At 38.2% G+C, this 27,027-nt stretch overlaps 1 protein-coding gene across 6 annotated transcripts in view; it reads right to left on the reverse strand.

Moving 5' to 3' along the window:
- Positions 1 to 27,027, reverse strand: part of TBC1D19 (TBC1 domain family member 19) — a 99,572-nt gene that overhangs the window by 40,440 nt on the left and 32,105 nt on the right. For all 6 annotated transcript variants that reach the window (XM_045019759.1, XM_045019758.1, XM_045019760.1 and 3 more), the window contains exons 5-11: positions 24,107 to 24,181; positions 22,944 to 23,007; positions 21,869 to 21,915; positions 20,071 to 20,181; positions 17,361 to 17,433; positions 16,430 to 16,468; positions 10,997 to 11,109 (exon numbers count right to left, since the gene is read on the reverse strand). In XM_045019759.1, the coding sequence (XP_044875694.1) occupies positions 10,997 to 11,109; positions 16,430 to 16,468; positions 17,361 to 17,433; positions 20,071 to 20,181; positions 21,869 to 21,915; positions 22,944 to 23,007; positions 24,107 to 24,181 (522 nt within the window). The remainder of the gene's footprint in view (positions 1 to 10,996; positions 11,110 to 16,429; positions 16,469 to 17,360; positions 17,434 to 20,070; positions 20,182 to 21,868; positions 21,916 to 22,943; positions 23,008 to 24,106; positions 24,182 to 27,027) is intronic.

Below are 27,027 nucleotides of genomic sequence, written 5' to 3' on the forward strand. Positions count from 1 at the left end.
ATCAGTAATGCCAGTTTAAAAAAAACAACACAGCCTTTTCTGATCATTTTGGAAAGCATCCTCCTTTTCAGAATATAATTAATTTTAACCAGGATTCATACATAGTATACAAAAAAGAAGGAGGATTTTAAACATCCTTTGAGAAAAGAAACAGATACTCTAATGAAAAATTGTATTATACATTATCTGGTCCAGAACCAGGCATGCTCACTATTAAAACACTGGAGATTAAATTAAAAATCAACATTATGGGTTTTTAAAACAATTACATTTAAAAAAATAGATCTAAATTAAGAAACAAAGCATATTTCCAGCCTGCTCAGTGTGAAGCAAAATCATGTAAAACTCTTACTTTACCCAATTTTTCCATAAATAGCTTTTCTGTACCACTTTCCATTAAAGGATCTGCAAGAACTTTACAAACATTAAATAATTTAATTTTCAACCTAAACAATTACACATTTTGAACCTAATGCTACAACCACAAGAATGTCACGAATACTAATGATTACTTAATTTTTAAGGCTTCAGAGTGGTAGCCATGTTAGTCTGTATCAGCAAAAACAACGAGGAGTCCTTGTGGTACCTTAGAGACTAACAAATGTATTTGGGCATAAGCTTTCGTGGGCTAAAACCCACTTCAACAGATGCATGGAGTGGAAAATACAGTAGGAAGAGATAGATAGATAGATAGATAAACAGTACATGAAAAGATGGGAGTTGCCTTACCACGTGGGGGGATCAAGACAATTCAATTAAAGTCAGATATAAATGCAAAAACTGACTCATTGAAGTATTTCAACTATGAGTGTTTGCAATCAACTATATATTTTATATTTTTCCTCCTGTGCAAGAATATTCTATGCACTCTAGGAACAGTATTTCTGATTTCTCATTGATCATGAATTCTCTATTCTGCAAGGGTGAGGTGCAAAATAAAGTCAGAGAGTTCTTTTGGTATCACTTGTGTGCTTACCTGTTACTAGCTGTAATGTGATTGGAGCCGAAATTTCACTATGCCTCTCAGCAGGGGAGAACATTTCTGCTCTAGGCTGTGGTGTTGCAAGCCAGTTCTTTACCAATTTATTCCCTTGACTTCTCGCAGTGCACTAGGTCATGTACTTTTCACCTGCAATACTTGTTAGATTCCTTATTCCCCAATATTTTAAGTGCCTGACAAGATCTCACATAGTTCCTTCTCTTCACTTACTGATCTCACTGTTTCCCATGTAGGGTATGTCTATACTGCAGTTGAACACCTATGGCTGGCCCATGTCAGCTGACTCAGGCTCGCAGGACTCGGGCTGAGATCTACGGGGCTGTTTAATTGTGGTGCAGATGTTTGGGCTCAGGCTATAGTCCAGACTCTGGGATCCTCCCACCTCGTGGAGACCAGCTGCTGGTGTTTAATTGCAGCACAGACATACCCTTAGAGCTAGTCAACACTACAATGGTATTTCCAGTACAGCTATCCCGGTATAGCTATACTGGCAAAACCTCATAGAGGAATCACAGAATATTAAAAAAAAAAAAAGTCCTGTTGATGTTCAAGTTAAACCAACTTCCCGAGCTCTTTGGCCAGTATAGCTTGTGTCATTCAGAAGGGTGGTTTAATTACACTGGCAAAATACTTCTGCCATTATACACTGCATCTACACAGGGGATTTTGCCCAGTTAGCTATGTTGGTTGGGGTATGGTTTTTCACACCCCTAACCAACATAACTATGCTGGCAAAACTTTGTAGTGTAGACTCGGTCTTAGGCTATATCTACCCTAGTACTTTTGTCAGTATAATTTATGTCGCTCAGGGGGCTGAAAACAAAAGCCCTCTGAACAACGTAAGTTACATCGACAGAAGCGTCGGTGTTGACAGCGCTAGGTCAGCAGGAGTCGCTCTCCCATCGGCATAGAGTGGCTACACAGGAGATCTTACAATGACGCAACTGCATCAGTACATCTGTACCGCTGTAAGGTCTCTACTATAGAATCTGTTTGTAACAGAGTCCCCGCATCCTTTTTCAAAATTAAAGTCATGTTTTCTCATTGAAGTCAATGGAAAAACTCCCACTGACATAAAGGGAAGCAGAATCAGGCCCCACATCTTCTACATACACTTTTAAAAGCATTGCCAGACTTACAAAGGACTTAAATATTGCTCAAAGGTTCTAAGAATCTATGTAACTTGACTACAGGAATAAATTTGAAGATGTAATCTTTATGAATTGCTGTTTGTATGTATAGACTCAGTAGAAAAACAGAGAACTTATTAATTGGAAATAATGTAAAATAAGCGGGAGCAAAATAAAGAGTAAAGATTTTAGTCATTTTAAAAATCTACTGTTGTATATTCAAGTTATTTATTTCAGCTTCCCTTTCATTACATAATTTTAAGGACTTTTCAAACTGAATATTCCAAGATGTAACTACTTGCCACCCTGAAATGGATTCCTACTACTTCTGGGATTAATATAATACAGGAAAAAATTCAAGAACCATTCTGTGGTTTATCACTCCACTTTGCAATGATTCTTCTTATGGGACAATTAGCAACTTGCTATTCCTGAACTATGGAGATCCAAAGGAAACAGAAGTACTGTTCTCACAGAAGTAAAGTGCTACTTGAACTGTGCAAACAACAAATCCAGTAGTTATATTTTCTTCTGGACACGTATTTATGCCAAAGAACACAATGAGCACTTTCATTTTCTATGCTACTAGAAGACTTGCAGTACAGCCAGCAGGTGTATATGTATGAACTTCCTGATATAATTCTTCAAGATGTACAAAACATTCTGCTTACAATTTCAATGTCAGACATATTTCAAATAAGATGATTCAGACTTCATGAAATGGGAAGTGAAATATATTTATTACAAAAAGGGCTGGAAGCAGAGCCTATTATTAGGGTTGGCCTATACTTCTCATTACAAGACCCTGTTTTCAGCAGTTTACATCTTTGCCAGATATTAACTGTTCAGGCTGAAGTTCTCCATGCCAGGTTGCTTCCTCAGACTGAATTCTTTTGAAAATTTCACTCAACATGATTCCACAATTTCCAAGAATGAGGTTAGGATAAAATATGTTGTTTTCCCCATGTCAAAACTTGTTGGCTACTTTTATTTGAAAAGCTCTATTTCTTCCATGCTTTGGAGCAGGAACCTGAAATTTGGAATGGTGGTAGCATTTGTATCAGCAAAGTGCACCAAATCTGGCCAACTCATAGGCATCTGAAAAAAATAACAAACACACACACACACACAGTCCAGACATGCTCAGCAGACGCTTTCTTAGATTTTGGCCAATAAATTTCATGAAGAGTCTGTTTGCATTGAGGCTTAGCAGAACTTTTCCTGCAATTGCAGCTCTGGGCTGCTGCAGGCCAGGCCAGGCCCAGACACCTGAGCTGAAAGCAGGGAACCTGTTCATGTGCTCTCAATGACCTTCCCTCCCCCTGCCAGGCTTAGGCTACACTGAGGAGGAAGCTATCTGATTCTAATGCAGAAAAGTTAAGAGTCTGACCTATAGGAAGGGGGCAGGGAGAACAGATTGGGACAAAGAACCTGGGATATATGGAAACAGACTGGTGGGGGAAGAAGAGGGAAACTGAAAATTGTGAAGGAATCTCAGAATAGGGCCAGAGACTGGGACTGGCTGGGCAAAGAGAGTAGCATTGGGAGCTGGGGAGGAAAGAACAGGGTCTCACTAGACAAGGAGACAGGGACAAGGAGTCGAGAGGGAAGAGGTTGGGAGATACACATAGACTGGACAAGGGTCCTGGGCAGAAGGATTCGGACTGGGAGCTATTAGGGACAGTGAGGTTATGGGCGACTGCAGTCCATGATGAGAGAAAGAGTCAGATCAAATGAGGAGCAAAGAAGGTGGGTACTGAGACTGGCTGGGCAAGGACACTAGAGAAAAGAAGCTGGGAATAGTTGGACAAGGAAACTGGGACTGCAAGCGGGGGAGCCTGAGGTGAGACTAGGACTTGCTGGTAAGTAGGCTGGAACTAGAATGAGATGTCTGAAGGGTGGAGACTGAGACTGGCTAGGTGAGGAGAATGAGATAAAAACAAGGAGCTGAGGTGAAGAAGAAACAGGAATGGGACAAGAACAGGTAGGAGGGAACAGGGCAGAAGTTATTTTGGTTCTACTGATGATTAATATATAAGAGCTATGAATTAATATTATTAATGGAGGGGATGGACACAAAAGCCTACAGTATATTCCTCATTAGAGCCCACTCCTTTCCTCAGACTAGAATGGACTCAAAATTCTTGAGTCTCACCATTCCCCCCTCTGCTATCAACAAATATCTGTAAAAACCATTGGTGCAAAGCATCCCAGACCTCTCTTGCAATGGTCCACAGAGCATGACAACACACTACTGCTATCAGTTACTCTGTTAGATCAAGTGGCAGAGTCTATGTGGTGGATCTAACAGTATCAATACTGCTGATGATGCATGTGGGTGTCAATATGATGCCACATGTCCGAAGTTCTGCTTTTTCAGTTTACTTTCTTAAAAACCTAGGAAATTATACATACAATAATACATTAAAAGAAGATTAAGGTTGCAAAGTCAAGCAGTCAAAAATGAGGAAATGTAGAATTGAGGTTCCTTGTGCATCCTAAATTTGGCTCCTTGGGCCTATTCATTATGATATAGTCTGCTTCATTTGTTGCAGAAGTTGGAAGGGATATAGTGAATGAGGCAGAGGATTGCATGAAAACAAAGGAGAGTCTCATGGTTAAGATAGTTGAATGCTGCCTTAGAGAAGTGGATTCTATCCCATTCTCTGCCAGAGAGTTCCTATGTGATGCTAGTCAAGTCACTTGTGATACTCAGCCAGGAAGGGTTAAGCAACCAGCAAGCTAAAGTGACAAAAGATCAACCTTTAAGAACATATCAGGGAAATACTGAAATGGTAAACAGGGCCATTTCTTGTAGATAGTTATCAAAGCCAGGTATGTAGACTAAATCCTTGGAAATGTAAGTCTGTATTGTCAGAGAATTAGAAGTAAATACTAATTGTATTTGTCTATGTCTACCTATATGTTAGAAGCTTCACAATGTGATCTCATTAGCTTCTAGATTATAAACTTCTGTTCCTGTCTGTTACTATAGCCTATTGATTCAGAGATCAAAAGGGAATATTAGCAATTAGAGGAAACGTGTGGTGTAATATCATTGTCTTTAGTTCTCTTTGAAGTTTTTAGTATCTGGACTGTGAACCTTTGAATGGTTAATTGCCTTATGCTAATCAATGCAACTAATTACCTGTGTATACATAGGAAATAGGAGATTTACTTCAAAGCAACATGTATTACCTATTCTTCATCCAAAGAATGCCTGTTGTGTTATCTGCTGTCAAGAGGTTATCATAGCCTGCCAGAGATCTATAAAAGAACTTTAGGACCTGATCCTGTTTATCTCAGATCTGCTTGAACTTTGTCAGGGGAAGTTTAAATTGCAAGACTGAGGTCTCCAGCTCCATTCTGGACTACCCTGCATTTTCTCCTAGAAGAATTTAAACAGACTCTGCTCATGGATTGCCTATGGGGCTATAATCTATGGAATGGCTTCTGGAAGAACTTTTTACAAATCAGCAGCTCATCATCTCTGCTATAAAACTGACCTAAGAATTTTATTCATATATGTATGTATAACGATCTTTAACCACAGTACTTTCTTTTCTTTTTCATCTTATTAACTAAACTAAGAATTGGCTGTAAGTGTGTTTTTGGGTAAGATCTGAAGTATTCATTGACTAGATGGGTAATGTGTCTGATCTCTTGGGATTGGTAGAACTTTATATATGGTGAATAAGAATTCAAGTAATCCTCACCATACTTGATTTGGCTGTCAGGGTGGGAGTCCTGGGCTGGATTGCTTTAGAGAAGCTACATTTTTGTCTTCTGGGTAACCAATGAGTAAGGTATTGTAGAAGCTTCTATGTTGCTGGCTTGGTAAATCTAATATTTAGAATAAACCACCAGTTTTGGGCATCCTTTTCCCATTCTTTGCAGTTTTCCCTGATTGAGCAATCTCAGGGTGGCGGCTGCAGCGACCACGGTCACATCACTTAAACCAAACTTTTCACTGATTGTCATTAAATTTTGCATTCTTCATTTTTTGGATGCCCAGTCTGAGATCCTGGGGTTTGACATGCAAAAGTGCTGAGCATTTTCAACTGCAATTGAAGTCAACGGGAGCTGTGCTTTGAATATAGAACGGTCTACATAATGCTTGAGTCTCTGTAAAATCAAGTTCTTGGTGTTTCAAATTGAGTAGATCCTTAATCTTTAAAAATTAGTGGATCTTTAATCTTTCTGTGTCTCAGTTCCCAATTTGCAAAATGGGCATAAAGAGGAGTGTTGTGAAAATATATTCATTAACATTTGTGAAGCACTCATATACTATAGTGATGAGCACCACAGACAAAGCCCATGAGAATATCAGTAATTCTGTCTTCATACCAGGGTTTGACTAATGTGTAGTAAATAATGCATGGGGTCATGCACTGGACAACAAGGAGAAAACAAAATAGTGAATAGCTGCTCATTAAGTAAGCATCATCCATTCTGTGCACAGAATGAGGCAGGAGTCCTATGGAAAAAATAGTATTTACTCATGTAAATTAGGAACATAAGAACGGCCATACTGGGTCAGACTAAAGGTCCATCTAGCCAGGTATCCTATCTTCTGACAGTGACCAATGCCAGGTGCCCCAGAGGGAATGAACAAGTAATCATCAAGTGATCCATCCCCTGTCGCCCATTCCCAGCTTCTGGCAAACAGAGGCTAGGGACACCATCCCTGCCCATACTGGCTAATAGCCATTGATGTACTTATCCTCAATGAATTTATCTAGTTCTTTTCTGAATTAAATTAAAGACAGTATCATAATGCATACACATAAGGGAGTCAAATTAAGCTTGCACAAGCAACATTATTTCTGGCATTTCCCAACTTCTGAGAACTTGACTTTGCAACCTGAATAATGTTCTTTTTAGCATAGAGTTTCTGTGAGTGCAGTTTTCTAAGTTTTTATAAAGCAAACAAACAAACCCCAGAAATTCTATCATGTAACATCATACTGACACCCACCTGGGTCATCAGCAGGGTCGGAAGCTTTGCCACCTTAATAACATTCTTTTAACACAGAGAGAGAGAGAGAGAGAGAGTGTGAGTATGTATAATTTCCTGTAAACTCAACATAAAAGACTAATAAGCAATTCATTGCCAGACATTATACTTATATATTCCTAAATAATTCTGCAGCATAGAGCCGACAGTTTATTACTCGGTGCCATCACGTACACACAATGCTTGTATCTTTGTGTATGACACTGTAGATTGGTTTTTTATATGAGCTTTATTGAACACAATCTCTCAAACTACCTTATCTTGATGCTCCCACACACACCACCCAACTCCGCCTTTCAAAGGAAATTTACTGACCTATATTAGATTTATATGCTTATACGGTCAGTTGTAAATCTGCAAGTCTAGAAAAGTGTAAACTCCCAATGATATGCATTAGAGAGGAAAAACTATTGCAACCATATAATTCAGTAACAAACAAGCAGAGAATGAGAAAGTAGTGCTGGATAAACCATTAAAGCATATACAAAATATGCAGATATTATTTGTGATCTGTTACTTGAAAACTGCATAGTTTTACTAAACACCTTATTTCACCTTTGCACAATATATGCCAATGAGCAGCCACAAAAACACTTTATACCCTGAGACTTTATTACTGTAAAGAGTCTTGGATTACCATAAGCCATTATACGATTAAGTCTGTGTTTATTAAAGATGACATATGATTAGTATTTCAGTTTATGGATATGCACATCATAACATTGTGCTGTTGTAACACACTAGTCAGCATGTGTTCCGTGTCACCTTTTGTGACCAACCACCGATATGGGTCTGTTACAACTCTGTTTGAGAGCCTGGCTCTTAAAGCTTAAACTGTATACATTCATGCTTTCAGCAGTCAAGGTCCCTGGTTCAATCCTTGGCACACTAGTCAAGATGGCAGCCATCACACTATGATACAAAAATGCTTACTATATACACAACAACAAAAAAATAAACCTCCAGAAAGCTATTTGATCATAAAGTAGTCATTTTCAGTTTAGTACACTAGAAAAATCATGATCTGGAATGCACACTATTTAGCACCACAAGTAGTAAGATTAAGACTAAAGTATTCTGTTTTGTTCATTGATTTGATCATTTCAGTCCCACTTCTGAATACCTCCACTGGCTCACCATCCCTACTGCATCAAATTTAAGATTCTTGTCTACACCTTTAAAGCTCTGCATAACTTTATGCTTCCCTACTTACCCTCCTTTCTCAAGGTTCTTATCACCCTCTTCATAAACCCTGCCACCCACAGCTCCACCAGCATTGCCACCCACATTCAGCCATTTGTTAGCTTCTTGCATAATCATCACAGTGCCATCTCCCACTCAGCACCATATGGATGCATGGTATTACCTCCATTAGCTCATCCATGAGGCTCCAACCCTCTCTACTTTTAAGTACCTCTTGAAGAGCAACTTCAATTGCACGGTGAATCAAATTATCTTGTATACCTATTGCCTACTGTTTCCTTTCCCCTAAACTTTGTCTACTAATATTTCTATCAATAGATTTTGAGTGCCTAAGGCAAGGGACACCGCTTCCAGAATCCACATTGCACTTTGTGAATGCTACATAAAGAGATATTAATATTAATAATCAAATAAACTATGCCAAATTTTTGAGAAATACTATCATGGCTTTAAAAAGTTATAAGGACTGAAATAGTTGGTTATTTTATTTAAAGAGAAACATTTGATAAGTTTTTTTAACTGGGTTGGAACTTTTTTCCTAAGGAGTCAGTTTTCAAAAAGTGTGTCATGTCATACCTGAATATAAAAATATGGAATATCCTATTGTTTCTTTTTTTTTTTTAATAAATGCCTTACCTTTCATTTATCAAAATAGAAGATTTGCTCTTTAATTCGGTTATTTTACTTTGAATATTAAGACAAACATACCTTTAAAATATGAATTGCTCTAGAGAATGTAGACAGATGTGCAATGAAGCCAACAAAATGAATTTTACATTTCTAATCTGGTTACCGTCATGGAGAGAAACCTCAGAGTTCAGCTGTCAGAATAATTTAGAAGAACTCCAATCTAGCATTAAGCATCACAAATATGTTTTATAATATTTTCATTATTACTTTAGCAGGGCTTTTTTTATCTAAAGGGAATTTAATCTGTTATTCATCCTAAACAAATGCCTAGACTATTTCTTCATGAAGGTCTGAACTAAGTGTTTTTATCACTAGACCAAATATCTGTATTTGGATTTTAAAAAGTCCATTTGTCAAGACTGTTTTTTTTAGCATTAATGTTCCTAAGATTTGCTGCCAATGTAAAATTTACAGTTCCTGAAAATATAAAAAGGTATACATTTCAATAACAATGGCTAAGATTTCATAAATGAAGTAACTTTCTAATTGTCAGTTACCAATGGCCCTCAATTACAACCATATGACTGCATATCTTCAAAAGATACAAAAAGTGCAATATTATATTATTAACAATTGTGAATGTCACCATAGGTATGCATGGTTCCTGTCCCAGTGAGTTTACAATATAAAGCTCCAATTCTGCAGACTTACACATGTTCTTAACTTGAAGTCAATAGCCCTACTGACTTCAATGGGACTAGTCATGCTGCATAATGCTAAGAATGTGCATAAGTATTTCCTAGTACCAGAGCCCTAGACGTTAAATAAGACAAATACAGGATGCTTTGGGAAATAATGTTGGGCAAAGAGATGAGAGGACAGTACACATGTTGGTTCCTTAATTGATACATGTAAGGTGTATGCATAAATGTATATATTAATTTAGAATTACAGATACATAAATTTTAAAAAAACAGATTGTGTCATATTGTGTCTTACAAAGTGATTGCCACAAGACTAGAGTATCTACACTACCACTCAAACGAGAGCATTAATAAAGATATTTTGGTAATTCATAAATAAAATTAAAACATCTATATTAATTTACAGTTAAGGTCACAAAGCCCTAGCCTACATTTTGCGATGTTTGCTAATTATCAGTTAGGAAGTGTTTGTCTACGTTGTGACTACTTAAAAACAAACATTCAACATTCTTTTTGAACCTCAGCTCTGTATTTAAAACCTTAACTTTGCTCACAGCTGCAGTTTGCAAAACTCATGCAAGATCCCTAAAACTATTCTGTAATTCCTTCTCTCCTTATCAGCTAACTTCTCACCCCATGTCTTTTATGCAGATTGAAAAGACATATTCCATGCCCCATCCTACTATTTTGAGAAAAAGATTTCAACATCTTCACATTGGACACAGCCTATAAACATAAACATTCTAATATCAACCACATGGATTAAACCAGATTATGGACTAGAACTTCCAATTTCTATAATACGCCACCCACTTTGTCTAAATAGACTGATTCACCACTATGCTTGGCTGGCTTCTTCTTCCCCACCAACCACAATTTTATAAAATGAGTAAGGAGAATTATATCATAGTTCTGTGGTTTAACCCACGCACACACTCATCAAGGCCGATTTATTTACTGCACAATAATTCTGCCCTGATTGGTCACACAATGAGTTTTGGTGGAAGTGGGAAAACTTGTATCCATGCATGTAGGCTTTTGTTTTGCAGGCATGCTAAACAAACACACACACACACAAACACACACACACACACACACACACACACACACACTTAAGTCAACAAATATAATTCTTATAAAATGGCAAACTAACCTTACAAGTCTGAACATCTGAAAAATCAGGTAGTTTTAAAACATTTACTTCTGTGACAAAACAACAGTAAAATTGGCAAAACATTACTAGCAAACATACATCTATTTTTTCAATAGCCAGGTGTATTTTAATCTGATTTTAACCTGGTTTGCCCCTTACCTCAGGCTGATTAGAAATATTCAGAATGAGTGCCCACAATTCAGCTCGAAGTGCTGTTGGGCATCCCTGACGGACATACTGTTGGGCTGCAGCACTATCTTGTTCTGTTAAAACTGCAAAATATGTATATGTCATGAATTTACATAACATACATAAAATCATACATTTCCAGAAATTGTCATGTCATTTTTTAAAGTTTTAACTCACACACACTTTTTAAATACTGAAAGCGATGGAGGAAAGACAAGCACAACCCAGGCCAAGTCCCTGCATAAACAGAAATATTCTACCAACTGAACTTCTCAAGTCTATCTCCATCCACAAATGTGTACTTCTTGTAATGCATACAGATATCAAAGGGACATTATATAAAATATCAAAATATATTTCAAACATTTACAATCACTGTATTTACCATATATACTCGTTCATAAGCCGAATTGTTTTAGTAAAAAAGGGAAGCACCAGAGAAGGGGGTCGGCTTATGAACGGGTATAGAGAGGGAGAGGCGGGACACAACCCCTCCCCCCAACAGAGGTAGCAAGGAGGGGCAGCACAGCCAGCAGAGCCAGAAGTGAAGAGGTGAGACCAGAGTCTCTCCACTTCTGGCCACACTGCTCTCCCTCCAGCCTCTGAAGCAGCTGCAGCTCCGGGGCTGGCAGGCTGCAGCTGTACCACTCGGCCTCGCCCCCTAGAGCAAGCTGTGGCCACGCCGCCTGGCCCGCCGGAGCACAGTGAGGCCGTGCCGCCCAATCTGGCCAGCTGGAGCAGGCTGCAGCTGCGCTGTCCAGCCTGTCGGAGCAGCTCAAGCCAGGCCAGAGACATCCTCCCCTGGCCCTCCCCAGATAAGGTGGATAGGATGGGGAGAGTGTGGGGTGGTATCATGTTGGGGGTGATCACAGGGGTTACTCCCCTTACCCCCAAGCTTCTCCCCCTCAAAAAATTTGCCCATCAGTTGCTGTCCCGGCCCATCAGCGTAAGCAGCTGGCGTGCCAGGATACTTTGTTTACTTAGGTTTACCTCCGTGCCTGCGGACGCTCGAGGTAAACAAACCATCTCGGCCCACCAGCGGCCTATCCTGATGGTCCGGGAGCCAAAGTTTGCTGACCCCTGAATTATAGGGTCGGCTTATGAACGGGTTATAAACATTTTCCATTTTTACTTATGCATCTTGGGAAGGAGGGGGCGACGGCTTATAAATGAACCAGCTTGTGATCAAGTATATACGGTAGTTTGATATCAATTTATTTTAACCTTACTTCTTTCCCCTTGCACCAAGAATGCTAGTTCTTTATTATACGGCTGCTAATATTTGTTTGATGCAGTCTCTCTCATACAAAAAGGAAACACTGGGACATTTATCTTGAAAAATAAACACACAAATCAGGAGGACTTTGTAAGTAGGACTGTGCTTCTTATTCTGAATTTAAACATAGGTGATTCCTGGCCCCATGACTACAATGGGGCCAGGATTTCACCCAGGGTTTATCATCCATTTCCTTCTCTTCACATGTCTTACCTTGCATCTTACTGGGCAATATTCAGCAGCTCAACCAATGGAGGGCTTCCACGTGAAGGGTATGAAGTATCCTTTTCTATTCCTAAATCTCAGTCAACAAGCTAATTAAGGAAGACCGATGCTGTGCATCTGAAATTCCCAACGCACCACTCTAAAACTGTCCCAAGAATGCAGTTCAGGGGTTCTCAAACTGGGGGTCGGGACCCCTCAGGGGGTCACGAGGTTATTACATGGGGGATCGTGAGCTGTCAACCTCAACCCCAAACCCTGCTTTGCCTCCTGCATTTATAATGGTGTTAAATATATTAAAAGTGTTTTTACTTTATAAGGGGGGGTTGCACTCAGAGGCTTGCTGTGTGGAAGGGGTCACCAGTAAAAAAGTTTGAGAGCCACTGATGTAGTTCTAATATAAATAAAAGGACTAGCACTGTAGCCATTTGATTGGGATGGTGCTGCAATTTAGGCATGATGGCTTTACCACCCAGCATAAGTAGGGGCCCGAAGGGCAGTGTACATTCCCCTGATTTGCCCTAATGCAACAGTCAGTACCAGACGGTACCTCTAAGAGGAAGGCTCTCATTGGGAGGACAACTGATATTAGCAAGCAGAGCTAAACACGGGTCTTTCTGCTCAACCCTCTACTGTACAGTCAATTCTTTGTTCTTCATGCTTTCCTTTAGTTTGACAGAAGCTATTACTGTATTGTCGTCAGTTTTTAGCAGAATGTGTTGCATTGCTGTTGGCAGACAAACTTCAGGCTTTGCTGTGAATCTCAAAGCCTTCAGCTTCAACACATAACCTGTTCAAAGTGTGCACGTTAATCAGTTTCCCCACTCAAGCTTCCTAACTGTGCCTGGAGTCAGTTGTTAGCTATTCTGCATCTTATAAGAGTAATCCCTATAGAAGTTAAGTGCATAGTTGGACCTCCAGTCTAAGAATGTTTTTCATGGGAGTAGTGGGAACTAAAGAGCATTTATGTCAGCTCATCAGGCTGAATGCCTTTTGGAAAGCATCACACATCCTGGAAAGACATCAATAACCTCAAGAAGCAAATTAGCAATTATGCTGATGAATGGTTTGGTTGCTACATTGCTTTTGCAAGGACTTCTCAACTTTACTATTAGGTCTCTGATTAGATGACTAAATTGTAATATACTGTATTAATAGGCCAAAGTGTGCAAGCTTCTATGATAGAGTGAATATGCTTTTATGCTTTATCATAGAAGACAGGTCAACTGCCTCTTTAACTTCTTTGTCTGGACCATTGAGCATAGAATTACATAAATACTGCTGCTGAGTTCTGCCACCAATATCACGACAAATTTGATAATAGTATGCAAAAATCATAGCTAAGTCAAAGGCTAGGGACTAGTACTGAAGTGGACCAGACCAACACAAACCTGAAACATCTTGGTGGGTAGAAAAATGTGTATGTGAGAAACTTTCTTAATAATAAATGCTAAAATATCTCCAATAGATTGTGACCATAGTGGAATACAGGGGTTTCATACTGTATCCTTTGTACAGATGAATAAATAAGATGCAATTCTGGAGGGAGTTTAGAAAAGTAAAATATCTTCTTGCTTTACTAAATTTTACTGACTCTGAAGTTCACGAAAGGTAGGTCAGTATTCCCATACATCCTGTGTGATATGATGGGAGAAATCTGGAAGAAGATTTGGATAATAAACCTAAAGGATATGGCTCCTTTCCTCCTCGGTGAAGAGACCCAACATGCTGGAATAGCCCAAGATGCTGAAAGCCTCCACTGGAGACCTAGGCAAAACAACTGTGCTTCATGGCTTCATGCTTCGTGCCTGGTTCACATCAATAGGTGAGGTGATGAGACAAGAGAGGAGAAAAGGATACAATTCAAAATCCTTGAATGAAGCTGGATAAGTCTGGTTCAGCTGCAGTCACCTCAGGAGTCAGAGAATCAGACCTACCAGACTTTTTCACATTCGCTGGCTGGCCTGTTTCCCAATCTTCTTCAAACTCTTGCTTAGATGAACAAGATATTTTAAGAAGAGGACACATCATGTGGCCAGCTGGTCCGAAGTGAACAAAGGGCCATCTGTTCCAGAATTGCTGGAAGTCTCTGTTTTACCAAATATTTTCTTAGCCCGTAGAGTTCTATAATAGATGGTGCACTCATGGCTTTGGGTTTTTTATTTTCCACCTTTTTTGGCTTCCTAAAAGGAAAAATAAAATACTGCCACACTACATGCAAAAACTTAGGAAAAGAAGAAAGCCTCAACAGAGCACAGAACAATATACATGACTGACGTGTTTCCATCTTACTGCTTCTTGCAGAGGCAAGAAACAACCTCGCTAACAAATTGGGATGCGTTATGCTGGCTGTAGAAGAGAAAAATCCTCAGCACATCTGTACAACTGACGTGAAGGTAAGGACTATCCATCAATGGCAACCAAGTCATAGATGGCGACCAAAAGTCTGATCCACCGGAGTCCATAAAAAGACTCCCATTGAATTCAATGAGATTTGAATCTGTGCCCAAATACATAGTGCAGTATTGGTGGCAAACAAGCCTTTTTTCAGGAAGGCTACTGTAATAAGCAAGAAAAAATATAAAACCAGAAATACAGAACTTGACAAGTGTAGGCTGCATATAAAGCAGATCTGCCTAATTTTATCTCTTAGCTAGAGGTACAAGTCTTCTTCAGTCCTGCTGTATACTCCAAGGTTTTCTGGCCAACTACCATATGTTGCTGGGGTTTTTTAAAAAGTTTTTATAATAAAGAAGGCTTCACCTCCAACGTAGCAGTCATCACAGTTGCTACTAGAAAGCAAGCAGGTCAGTGGCCCAGACTCTTCTTCACAGCTGATCAAGACTCTGTCTCATGGCTTCACATCACTCTATGCCATATCCTGTAGAAACAAGGTGTAGAAGAAGAGCTGGGAGGTAGAGGCTGCTCTGAATGGTTAAGAGAGAGGAAGCCATGAATACACAGGCAAGATACAGGGTTGACTAAAAGTCTGTTTTGCAGGGGACAGGAATTCATTGAGGAAGTATAGGGAAAGGGGGGATGAGAGGGATGGTACCTCAGCTGGTTACACAAAAAGACAGAATGAGTGGCTAAGGAAAAGAGAGACGAAGGACCTCAGAAAAAGAGAGATGGGAGAGATGCCACTGTCACCTTAGCCCCAGCAGCAGAAGGGAGAAGTGGACATGTTTCCTGAAAATGCTATAGGGGTGCACCAGACCTGCTGTCTGCCTCTTAAAGATGCTGCCTGGAGGAAATAATAATGAGCAGTTATCGTCTACTCCTAAGACAACAGTAAGAGACACTGTGTGTTTCTTCTCTAGCAAGGTTTGATCTAATGAAGGACTTTTTAATCTGTTTTAAAATCAAGGAGAATTTCTCATCCTACAGATACAAGGAGAAGCTATAACTAACTCAGAAAGGAGTACATGTGTGAGAAAATGAGTGAAAATCATCCATAATGGCTTAGAGTTGCAGTATTTATCAGGTTCTGCAATTATGAATAACCATCAAAAAGAATTATGGTTATATTCTCATCTGATGCATGAGCATAAATCCCATTAACACTAATGAGAATTGTGTGTGCACAGATGGAAGAACAAGCTCTCTTGATTTTAAAATGAAATTCAGAAGTCGCATGGATTAAGCTATTGCCATAAAGGTGTGTGTCTATGCTTGCTATTTTGCTTTTAGCGAACCAGCTGTAGAGTTATTTATCTGGCACCTAATGGTAGATGTAAAATGCTAGGTTTTCTACCTTTATATGAACATCCATGGCATTATCCACTGGGCTTTGTGTTATCATGGCTGAAATACTAAAATTCTCAGGAATGAGTATTTGAAGAATACGGTTATTTAGGATATTCTTAATTCCTCACAGTTTATTACAACTGAAATCAAATCCTTACCTGTTTGCCCAACACGTACATGTTCATTTTCAAAGAGTTCTAAAAAAAATGCAGTATGAATAGAATGCAAAAATAATGAAGAAAGAATTGACAAAAATACTTCAATAAAAAATATTAGTGTGGCAACATTTTGTATTTTTGATTAACAGAAGATTATTTTGATGCCTGCAAAACATACATGTCTGCAGGTTAATACACATATTTAACTCATTTTTTTATGGTTAATGTTACTATTATTAAAAGAGCTTCAGCAGCAATATTCTTCTGTAGTTTAGACTGAAGGATAGAAATACAAAAAAAGTACACAACACCTTTAAACTGAACATTTTTCACTTGAAAAGTCTCTCTATAGCCTATAATTTTCCATTCTTTGAGACCCTAGAGCTTTTTCTACAAAAATAATAGTGTGCGTACAAGAAATAAAACACCATTATGTATTATTTAAACCACAGAATATTAACACACATTTTTTCTGTAATATTTTCTAGAACATTGACATCAAAAAGGTGCCTCTATATTTTCCCAATAATCCTGTGGCATCACAGCTGCACAACTGTGTTAGTCAAAGTAATTTTGATTTATAAATAAATAAATAAAAATAAAAATAAATAAATAATAATAATTTCTGAGAGACAGGCCTGATCCTGAAAAGGGTTTAAACACCTGCCACTCCATCTGAAATTAACAGGAATTGCAAGCACTCCACATCTTTCAAATCAAACCCTTCACATTTGCAAGGTTATCCACTACCAGTTCAAATATGTTCCACTTTATTTACAAGAGAACCATTCGAGTTATAGCTGTGGGACAAATACTTATGAATATTATGGAAAAATTATGAGTTTATTTACATTTACACAGTATTCCATGAAAACATATACTTTAATCATTACTGTTCTAATTAAATTATTAAAGCACAGCACACACTAACCTGGAGGCACTTGTGTAGAATCATCAATACCCAGCTGTCCTGTATTCAAGCCTAGCTCACTGAAATAATCTTTCTGGAAAAAAATACAAATAGAGAATTAAAAGCACATTATTAAGAGCTAGCAGAAAGAGATTCCTTCTTTAAAAGTTTAGGTTTTATTTAAAAATCCTTGAATTAAATGTGTCTTTATATCCGAAAACTTTATACACGTATGAATTATTTTAAAAGAGAAAGAAAAATCTTGTACTGATTCTTAGTCTTATTCTAGGACAGAAAAACAGTTTGACTTACAGGCACTGATTCTCACCTACATGTGAGCTTAACTAGGACAAAATAGACAGAAGCTGCAGGGAGCCAATTATGGCTCCCTGATTCACTGGTTCACTGCTCTGAGACTCGAAAACCTTGTGTGTGTGAAGAACCAGGTGCAGCACAGAACTGATCAACCACATCCCCTTTCTTCCCTGTCTGGCCTACATCCTGTCCCCAGAATGCACCTAACACATGCTATCCTTCCTAGGGTTGCCAGGCATCCAGTTTTCAGTTGGAACGCCCGGCCATAAAAAGACCCTGGCGGTTTGGGTCAGCACTGTTAAAAATCCAGTCGGAAGTGCAGCAGGGTTAAGGCAGACTCCGTGCAGCTCCCGGAAGCAGTTGGCATGTCCCTGCAGCCCCCTAGGCGCAGGGGCGGCTAGGGAGGCTCTGTGCACAGTCCCCGCCCCAAGCACCAGCTCTGCAGTTCCCATTGGCCGGGAGCCACTTGAGGTAAGCACCCCCGAGCCCTCTCCCGCACCCCAACCCCTTGCCTCAGCCCTAATCCCCATCCTGGAGTCCACACCACACATCCCCTCCCACGCCCCAAACCCCACCTCAGCTCTGAGCCCCCTTCTGCACCCAAACTCCCTCCCAGATCCCGCACCCTGCATCCGCTCCTGCCCTCCAAATCCTGAAGCCTCAGCCCAAAGCCCCCTCCTGTACCCCAAGCCCCTCATCTCCAGCCCCATACCAGAGCCTGCACTCCCAGGTGGAGCCTGCCCCTTCCTCCCACACCCCAAAGCCCTGTCCCAGCCTGGTGAAAATGAGCAAGTAACCAAGGGTGAGCGACGGAGGGAGGGAGGTTGGAGTGAGTAGAAGGCAGGGCCTTGGATAAGGGGCAGGGCAGGGCGGGGCCTCAGAGAAGGGGCAGGACATAGGTGTTCGGTTTTCTGCAATCAGAAAGTTGGCAACCCTAATCCTTCCCCATAGGGGTGGAGGGAAGAAACAGGGAATCAAGGCCAGCTCTAGGCACCAGCATTCCAAGCATGTGCTTGGGGCGGCACTTTTCAAGGGGCGGCATTCTGGTTTTTGCTTTGGCAGTGGCACTCCAGTTTGTTTGTTTTTTGTTTTTTTTTGCTTTGGCAGTGGCACTCCGCCCCCTCCCTTTTTTTTTTTTTTTTTTTTTTTGCTTGGGGTGGCAAAAAACCTGGAGCCAGCCCTTCAGGGAATGGCCTGTATAGTTGGTGTCAGAGCCACTTCCACTAGCTGTATGCTAGCAGAGAGTTCTCCTGCACAAATTGACTATGCCTGGTCACAGTAACATAGGCACCGACTCTGTGGGTGCTGCAGGGCTGGAGCACCCACGGGGAAAAATTAGCAGGTTAATCCTCAGTTGGTAACCATTAAAGCATGTTGACTTACAACTAAAGATAACAACTTTATACTAAATTTGTGGCTTCTTTTTGCTAATCAGGAGACTCATTACACCTATACACATTTATTAAAGCAATTGATTTAAGCAGTTTAACTTTTTACTAGATGATTAATTTTTCACTTGTGTCTTGTATCCAGCTCTATAGGACTGGAAATTCAAATCAATTAAAAATATACAGAAGCAGCAAATGTGCTGGATACATAAACTTTTTTCTCATCAAAAGATGTTTTGCATTTCAAACAAACAAACATACATTTATTAAATACAAAGAAGCAATAATTGTATTTGAATTGAACTAATTGTTGTTTCTGGTCACCAAGTCCTTCAAGATTTTAGAACTAGAAGATCTCATCCTCCTCTCACACATGTACTACTTAATATTATTTGTGTATTTAAATTAAATTAGTTTGATAGATATAAGTAGTTTAGGCCTTAACATTAATTTTCAATTGAAAATTAAATTTTAAATAGGCTTTTTTAAATTAACCTATATTTAAATTTAGATTTAAATAAAAAAAATCTGAATTTTTTTTAGTTTAAAACAAAATCACTGATTTTTGGCCACGTGGTGTGGAACTCATTGCCACAAGGTGTAACTGAGGGTAAGAGTGTAGAGAGAGGTTCAGAAAAGGAGTAGTCATTTAACAGATAAAATAAACATTCAGTTACATTAGGTAGGAAAATTATATAAAGAAAATATACTGCCGTGTTTCAAGGTGCAAATCAACCACTAACTAACTGAGGTAGGAGGAAACGTCCCTTTTTCAATTCTGTATTTCTTTTTCATTAAAAAGTTCCTTTAATAAATCTTTTCTACGTTACATTTTACTGACCTATGGTACATCCTTATTCACTTCTTTTAAAAACAAACCTATTAACTAATTAAGCTTCCTTTTTATTGTCTAGTATATTATAGATTAGTCAGCCAAAACAATTCTCAGAGAAACTTTTTTTTTTTTTTTTTTTTAAAACCAGAGACTTATTTTAATAGACCATAAGAACAAATACAACTATACTTACCAGTTCAGGGATGTCTTTAACTTTTAGAGGAACCTGAATTAGACCCAGGTGATTTCTGAAACTAGGCTGATCCCCATTTTCATAATTTGGGTTGCGAAGATTCATCAGTACCTTTTAAAAAAAGAATACAATCTGTCATTCCCTGTGTATATACACCTAAACTTACAACATGAGATTGTGGCACCAACAGTATCAGTGTCACAAATTGTGCTAAGACACAAATGTAGTGCTATTTCCTGCAGCATTGCAACTCCCAGGTGAAGGCCTACATTTTTGGGCAGCCAACTTCAAAATCCATAAAGGGGTCTGATTTTGAGAAAGTGCTTAACTCCCACTCTGAAAAATCAAAATTGAGGCACTGAAAAATCATGCTACATCCCATACCACTGCAAAAGACATTCCTTTAAATTTACATTAAATCCATTTTAAATACTAAATTTGCTGATTATGATTCGTATTGCTGTTTGCCTTTTAAATTTAATTTTGTAAATTAACAGACTCTCTTATTTCTTGCTCCCTACCTACATTATCTGAGGTTCTAGACAAATTTGTTTCATCAACAGCTGACAGAGTATTATACAGTCATTGATTTTTTTATTGTATTTTCATAAGCAATAGCATTCTACATATTGTCATTATTAACAAGTCACCAGCGATCTCTATTGTGCAACAGACCCTCGACATAATTTTAATTACAGCCTTCAGTATTATGAATTATGAAAAAAAAAACAAGTAAAACTGAGCAATTCTGGCCTTCGCAGTGAGCTAGTTTAATTTTTCAAATTTTTGTTTTGGTCACAGACAAAAGCCTCAAGTTTTTCCAGCTATCAGGAGACTCCCCATCTTCCATCTTTGGTTCTATATTGCTTTCAGTTTTATAAATGATTTGAATAATCTTTGTAGATAGTCTAAAATTTCATCTTCACGTGACACTATTATTTACCACAGTGAACCTACTTCAAGTTATTAATATTACACCAATCTGCAATTGAAAATTAATAATGAAGCAATGTAACTGTTCATGTTAATAAAGCAAGCAGGAGTCAGTCCCACAGGATTCTTCATGTAACATTTCAGACAATTTGAGGCTTTCCATTATAGGCACAATAAAAAGGAATTTTTTTTAAAGGATGAACCAGCAATCTCTCCTCCACAATAAGTGCAATTCAGCATGATTCCCCATCCATGCATCCATAAGGCTAGGTTGTCAAAGCAACAGACACTCAGTTCACATTCGAAAGGCCACTTTGCCATAGAAAAATGTTAGAAATTTATTTATTTTAATACAAGCTTAAATTCTCAGGCAAAGAGCACTAAAGTAATAAACACCCTATTTCAGGGTCACCTGAATCTATCTGATATGCATGCCTTCCTATTGCCTCAAAGTCTTCATCAGTAAGCCAAGTTAAAAACATTTTGAGCTGACATTTTTCTATACAAGAAACTCCTTTGCTTAACAGGAATTGAAAAGGTTTCAAGTTTTAAGAAAGTTTTCAATGACCAGTATGAGGTTAAATATAATTCACTGACAGTTAAAAGTTAATCTTATCAGCCCATTATATATGATAATTTCTTATAGATTTACAAAAAGATATATATGTACCATCAATTCTTTAAAGCAGCTTTGTAACTGATTATTTAATGGACAATGATTTGTGTGTTGATTCTTATTTAGAAGAAAATTAATTTCTATTTCCTATCCATCTGTTGAAGACTTACAGTGCACAGGTCCCACTTTAAATAGCTAACTATAAAGGATGTAACTCAATGACTGGTTGGTTACTTCATTAATGCTTACCTCAAGAAAATCTTTAGGTGCATAAACAGGTCGGAAGAGAGTTAGATCTGAAATTAACAGGATTTAAAGAATGCTTTATTTAAATTAAAATTTTATAAAGATTGACAATACATATGAAGTTTTTTCCAATTCTGACACAATGTAACTGTCCCTATAATACATCATGACAATGAGATTTTATGAACAGTTATATTTAAAAAGTTCACATCAGCATATAAAAGAATCACTAATTGATACCTGATGATGGTTGCTGTGCATGGCATTTCATAAAACTGCTATTTAATGATCACTGAATTACAAGAAGACAAATTGGTGCAATATAAAACACATCCCTGTTATTCAGCCAACTCCACAATAAAATTAAAGCACAAAGGACAAACTTTGAAAATTATAGAAGTTTAATCAGCTTCAAAGCCAATGTGAAGTAAAAATACACCGTCACTTTATTTTCTTCTCCCTCCGAGCAGTACATCTATACATTAACATGTCATGAAACTGCAGTTCATACCATGAAAATTTTCAAGTCATTATCGTTTTATTCACAGTGAAAGACAATACATGTATTTGGGGTTTGCTAGCTTGCTTCAAGCCCTGGTTGATCTGAACAGGATCATTAGCTATGAAACTGTACAGAACGTAATTCCTATATATTGATTAGCTGTTTCACTTTTAGCTGTTGAAAAAATACATTATGTGAGTAAGAGAAAATTGTTAAGAATTAAATGACACAAAAAGTAAACAATATGATTTTTTTCTTTCAATTAGTGCACTGCTCCCATTACTACTACTAACTTAAGCTACCTGTCCAAATTCTCTAGGTATTAGTATGTAAGAGAATTTATCTACAGACTGCAGGTATAGATTCAAAAATCCAAACAGTAACTCTTCAAATAAATAAATAATAGAGTGAATAGGTATTTGTGCGCTACCAAGCACTGCAAACTAGGGAAAAAATAAAAAACAGGAACTAGTTGCCTTTACAATGGATACTACTTTAATCCCTGACTGAAAAATAAGGAGATAAATATGCATTTGCTTTGCTGCTACATAAAAAGACACATTTTATTTAGCATACCTGGCTCATCAGTTCCCATTTCATTCCATTTATTAAGAAGTTCTTTTTGCTCTCCTATTGGTCTCTGTAAGTCATAAGAAAGGAAATTATCTTTTTAAATTAACCAGCTAAAAATCTAAAATACACCCATCTCCAGTATGGATGAAAATTAGTCTTTTAAAAAATAGCATGCACTAGACTTTATAAGTTAGAATTAGCCTTAGGCCATATTCTCTCTACTGTACCAAATCCAAGTAAGGATTGGAATCCCCCTCATGCCATGGGGTAGTTCTGACACACTGTATCTGCTATTGAACCCTTTGCTATGTTTGGCTGGCAGTTCCATGTATCTGAGGATTCACCCTGCACCACCCATGTGCTGCCACCAAATTCCCTCTTCACGGTGCCAGAAACCCTGAGGAGTATAGCTCAGTTGCACAAAAGGAGTGTAGATTCCTCTTCATTTCTTTCTCTGTTCCTCCCCACAGCTTTGTCCTCTGCCTTGTACAATAAACCACAGCAGTTCTGCCAGCTACCAGGCTTTAGGGGAGAGGGACAGGGAAGATTTGCCCTATAATACATACTTGCCAATTCTGCTTTGTTTATTAATTTACAGAGATTTGAAACATAAAGATGTCAGTGAGGAATGGATGACAAAGGGAAGTGATGATAGTGGAATTCTGAGCCTTTCACTCCAAGGTCACAAGTTCAACTCTGGCCCCAATCAGCAAAGAAAGAATGTCAATGTAATTATTGGTTGTTCAGTGTCTGATGTGAAGTTAGTCAGTGGTCTCAATCCTGTCTGTGTACACTACTGTCCACATCATACAAAAAAAACAAACAAACCATCAATTGGCTCCCCAATACAGTATTCCCAGCAGAGGCCAACAATTGCAACAGCAAGAGAAAGACTCACCAACACCCTTCATTCCCAAGGTGGTCCTTCCAGAGTACAATGGAGGCACACTGGTGGGAATACTCTCACACTACAACTATCTCTGCTATCTGTTTGTCCCAGAAGACTTTAGGCCCTAATCCTGCAATTCTTGACATCAATGGAACTACTTATGTATAAAGTTTGCATAAGATAAGTTTTCGCTGTATCAGGACCACAGTTTCCAAAGATGTGAAGGTGGCACAAGTTCTACATTCACTTTAAAAAGGTAAGTTAATAAACACATTACCTTTCGTGCTAATGGGATACTGAGTTCTGTGCACATGCTATTTAGACTCTTCAGAATTCGCTTCTCCCAGCTTCCCTGTAACACAAACATTTTAATCAAACGTAAAACTTCCTTCTTCCCACCCATATTTATAAGCATACCACAGCCTAGTCAATGAATAACTTTAAAAGAAAAGATGACTAGTGTCACTGACATCTGCCAAAAGTTTACATGATTACTTAAAAATGTGAACAAAGGAATGATTTGTTCATTATACAATGAAAAACTTCTTTATACGACAAAAGTAACAAAGAACCAGCAAAATAAGGTTGCTCACCATACTGTATGTTCTCCAAAATGCCTCTGCTTTACAGATACTCATTCTGGGAAGGAAGGCTAGTGCCCAAGCTACCTTTCATATTGGTAGCCATGAATTTTACATTTTAACCACAATACTGGACAAGCATGCTCAGGGAGGTGAACTGTGTAAAAATAATGCCCCTTCCACCCTTTAAGACATGGAGAGAAAGTAAGTAAATATCTTCTCTAAAGATATTGCACTAGCTACCCATTTTTAGAGAGACTAAACAGTTCCAGGGATTTGGAATTACTGTAAGGCATAGATAGGTTTGGCAGAATTTGATTTTTTTAAAATATAATTTCAGCATATTATATTGATGTTTATTCTTAAGCATTTTTTAAGATTTATCATCTATTTAAATTTTCATAATTGTAGGAAATTATCCAGGGGTCAGACAATAATTCCTTAATGACAGTAGATGCTGAGATTCAAAAAGTTAAAACTTTATAACCATTAAAATATAAATTGTCAACATCACATACCAAAATATACAAAATAAACACCCTTAAATCAAACTCTAACAAGTTTTCTAGCAGCATTTTTCTTACTTTGCTCATCAGTAAATTTCGATTATCGATGGAAATATTTTTTAATCCGTTTGTGTGTGAACAGTGAAATCAGTTTATCAACATTTACCAAAAAAAATCCAGTCTTTCCTATGCATAGATAACAGTTCTCAAATGAGAGATTAAAAATAAAAGCAGGCAATACCTTAATAACGGAGAGAACAAAAAAGACGCTTTTGGAGTAATCAGACTCCTGTCATAAATGTAGCATATTTTCAAATTTTCCATACTAGACCAGATCCTCAGTTGGTGTAAACTGGCTTAGTTCCACTGAAATCAATAGATCAGTGCTCATTTACATCAGCTGAGGATCTAGACAATAAGGTTCAGTAATACTGTGACAACACTGAATTTATTTATATTTTATTTATATTAGTTTATTGGCAAATTAGTTATTTTCTTTCTTCTTTGCCCCCTACTGTATTTCAAATGTTGTTTAAATAGTTTTATCTTGATAATGTTATAGCGATATTGCATATGAGGAATTTCACTGAGGATATACTCAAATTAGGGATTTTTACAATCTCTGTATTCTCCTCGAAGCTGATTCAAACCCTATTCAAGTAAATGGAAAGACTCCCATTAATTTCACTGGGCTCTGGTTCAGGACCCTGATTTCCATTTTGAATAATATATTTAATTATTGTTTATTATTTGTATTTTGCAGCACCCATAATATTCTAGCTTTTGTCCCCATACATGAAAACAAAGGCCCTGCTTTCAATTTAAGATGACAAGCAACACATGAAGGATGGGGGGTGGAATGGATAAAACATACATACATAAAATAAAAGTTTTAATTTTATTTTTGTTTTTTAAATCCATAGTCTAGTGTTAACAGTATATATGTACAAGAAATTAACCAGCTATGTAAATGAACACCAATAAACCCCTCCAAATTAAACACTAGAAAACAATGTTTTTAAACAGTAAAATATCTCAATCCCAAAACAGATTCAATTCATAGGTTTTAAGGACAGAAGGAGCCTTTATGATAATCTAGTCTGACCTCAGGAATAACACAGGACTTAGAACTTCACCCAGTAACTAGTGCAGGGATTGGCAATGTTTGGCACATGGCCCGCCAGGGTAAGCCATTCTCTTGGATAAACTACATAGACTGCTTGCATCCGAAGAAGTGGGTATTCACCCACGAAAGCTCATGCTGCAAAACGTCTGTTAGTCTATAAGGTGCCACAGGATTCTTTGCTGCTTCTACATAGACTGAGTTTCTTAAGTCTCTCACTCTAACGCTTTTTTTCCCCAACTTGAAATCATTCTTGTAACTCTTTTATGAATGCTTCCCAATTTGTCAACATTCTTTTTGAAGTGTGGATACCAGAACTGGAAAATGTATTCCAGTAATGATGTCATTAAAGTCAACTGCAGAGGTAATACCATCTCCCTCTAAACTGCAGAACTGCACTGGGAATTCATGCTCAAGTATATATCTACCACAACTCCTATGTCCATTTCAGCATCCATGCACGCATTCCATGATACACTTACAAGATGGAATGCATAGTGACATACATTCTTTGTTACTAGATGTAAGGTCTTGAGCTTTGTTGCATTTCTTACTGAAAACCTGAAATTCACATCTATGCAAGCCTACATGTTACTTAAGGATACAGACACTCTCACATGCAGCAAAGGCTGTCCTTACACAATGCCTTCAAGTTTCTCTCCTCCGGGAATCTGAATCTGCTAAGGGCTGTTGTAACTTTCACCATCTTGGCCAACACCATGGATTGAACAAGGACCTCCAGAGCTAAAAAGCATGAGTCTACAGCTTGACCTAAAGAGTTGGACTGGAGGCTAAAGAGTAGCTGGGGGCTATACAGACCCACATTGTCTGTTCATCAGGCACAGAGGGGGATGCACTACATTCACTAACAGTTGGGACTTTCTACAGTTGGAATGATGGGAGTTGGTTGCTAAGGCATATAGATTATCAGACTGAGCCTTAACTATGGCAGAAATTCACAGGCAGTTGGGGAGAAAAGAAGAGATGG

This window comes from Mauremys mutica, chromosome 5 (genome assembly GCF_020497125.1).
Source record: "Mauremys mutica isolate MM-2020 ecotype Southern chromosome 5, ASM2049712v1, whole genome shotgun sequence".
Classification (NCBI taxonomy): domain Eukaryota; kingdom Metazoa; phylum Chordata; order Testudines; family Geoemydidae; genus Mauremys; species Mauremys mutica.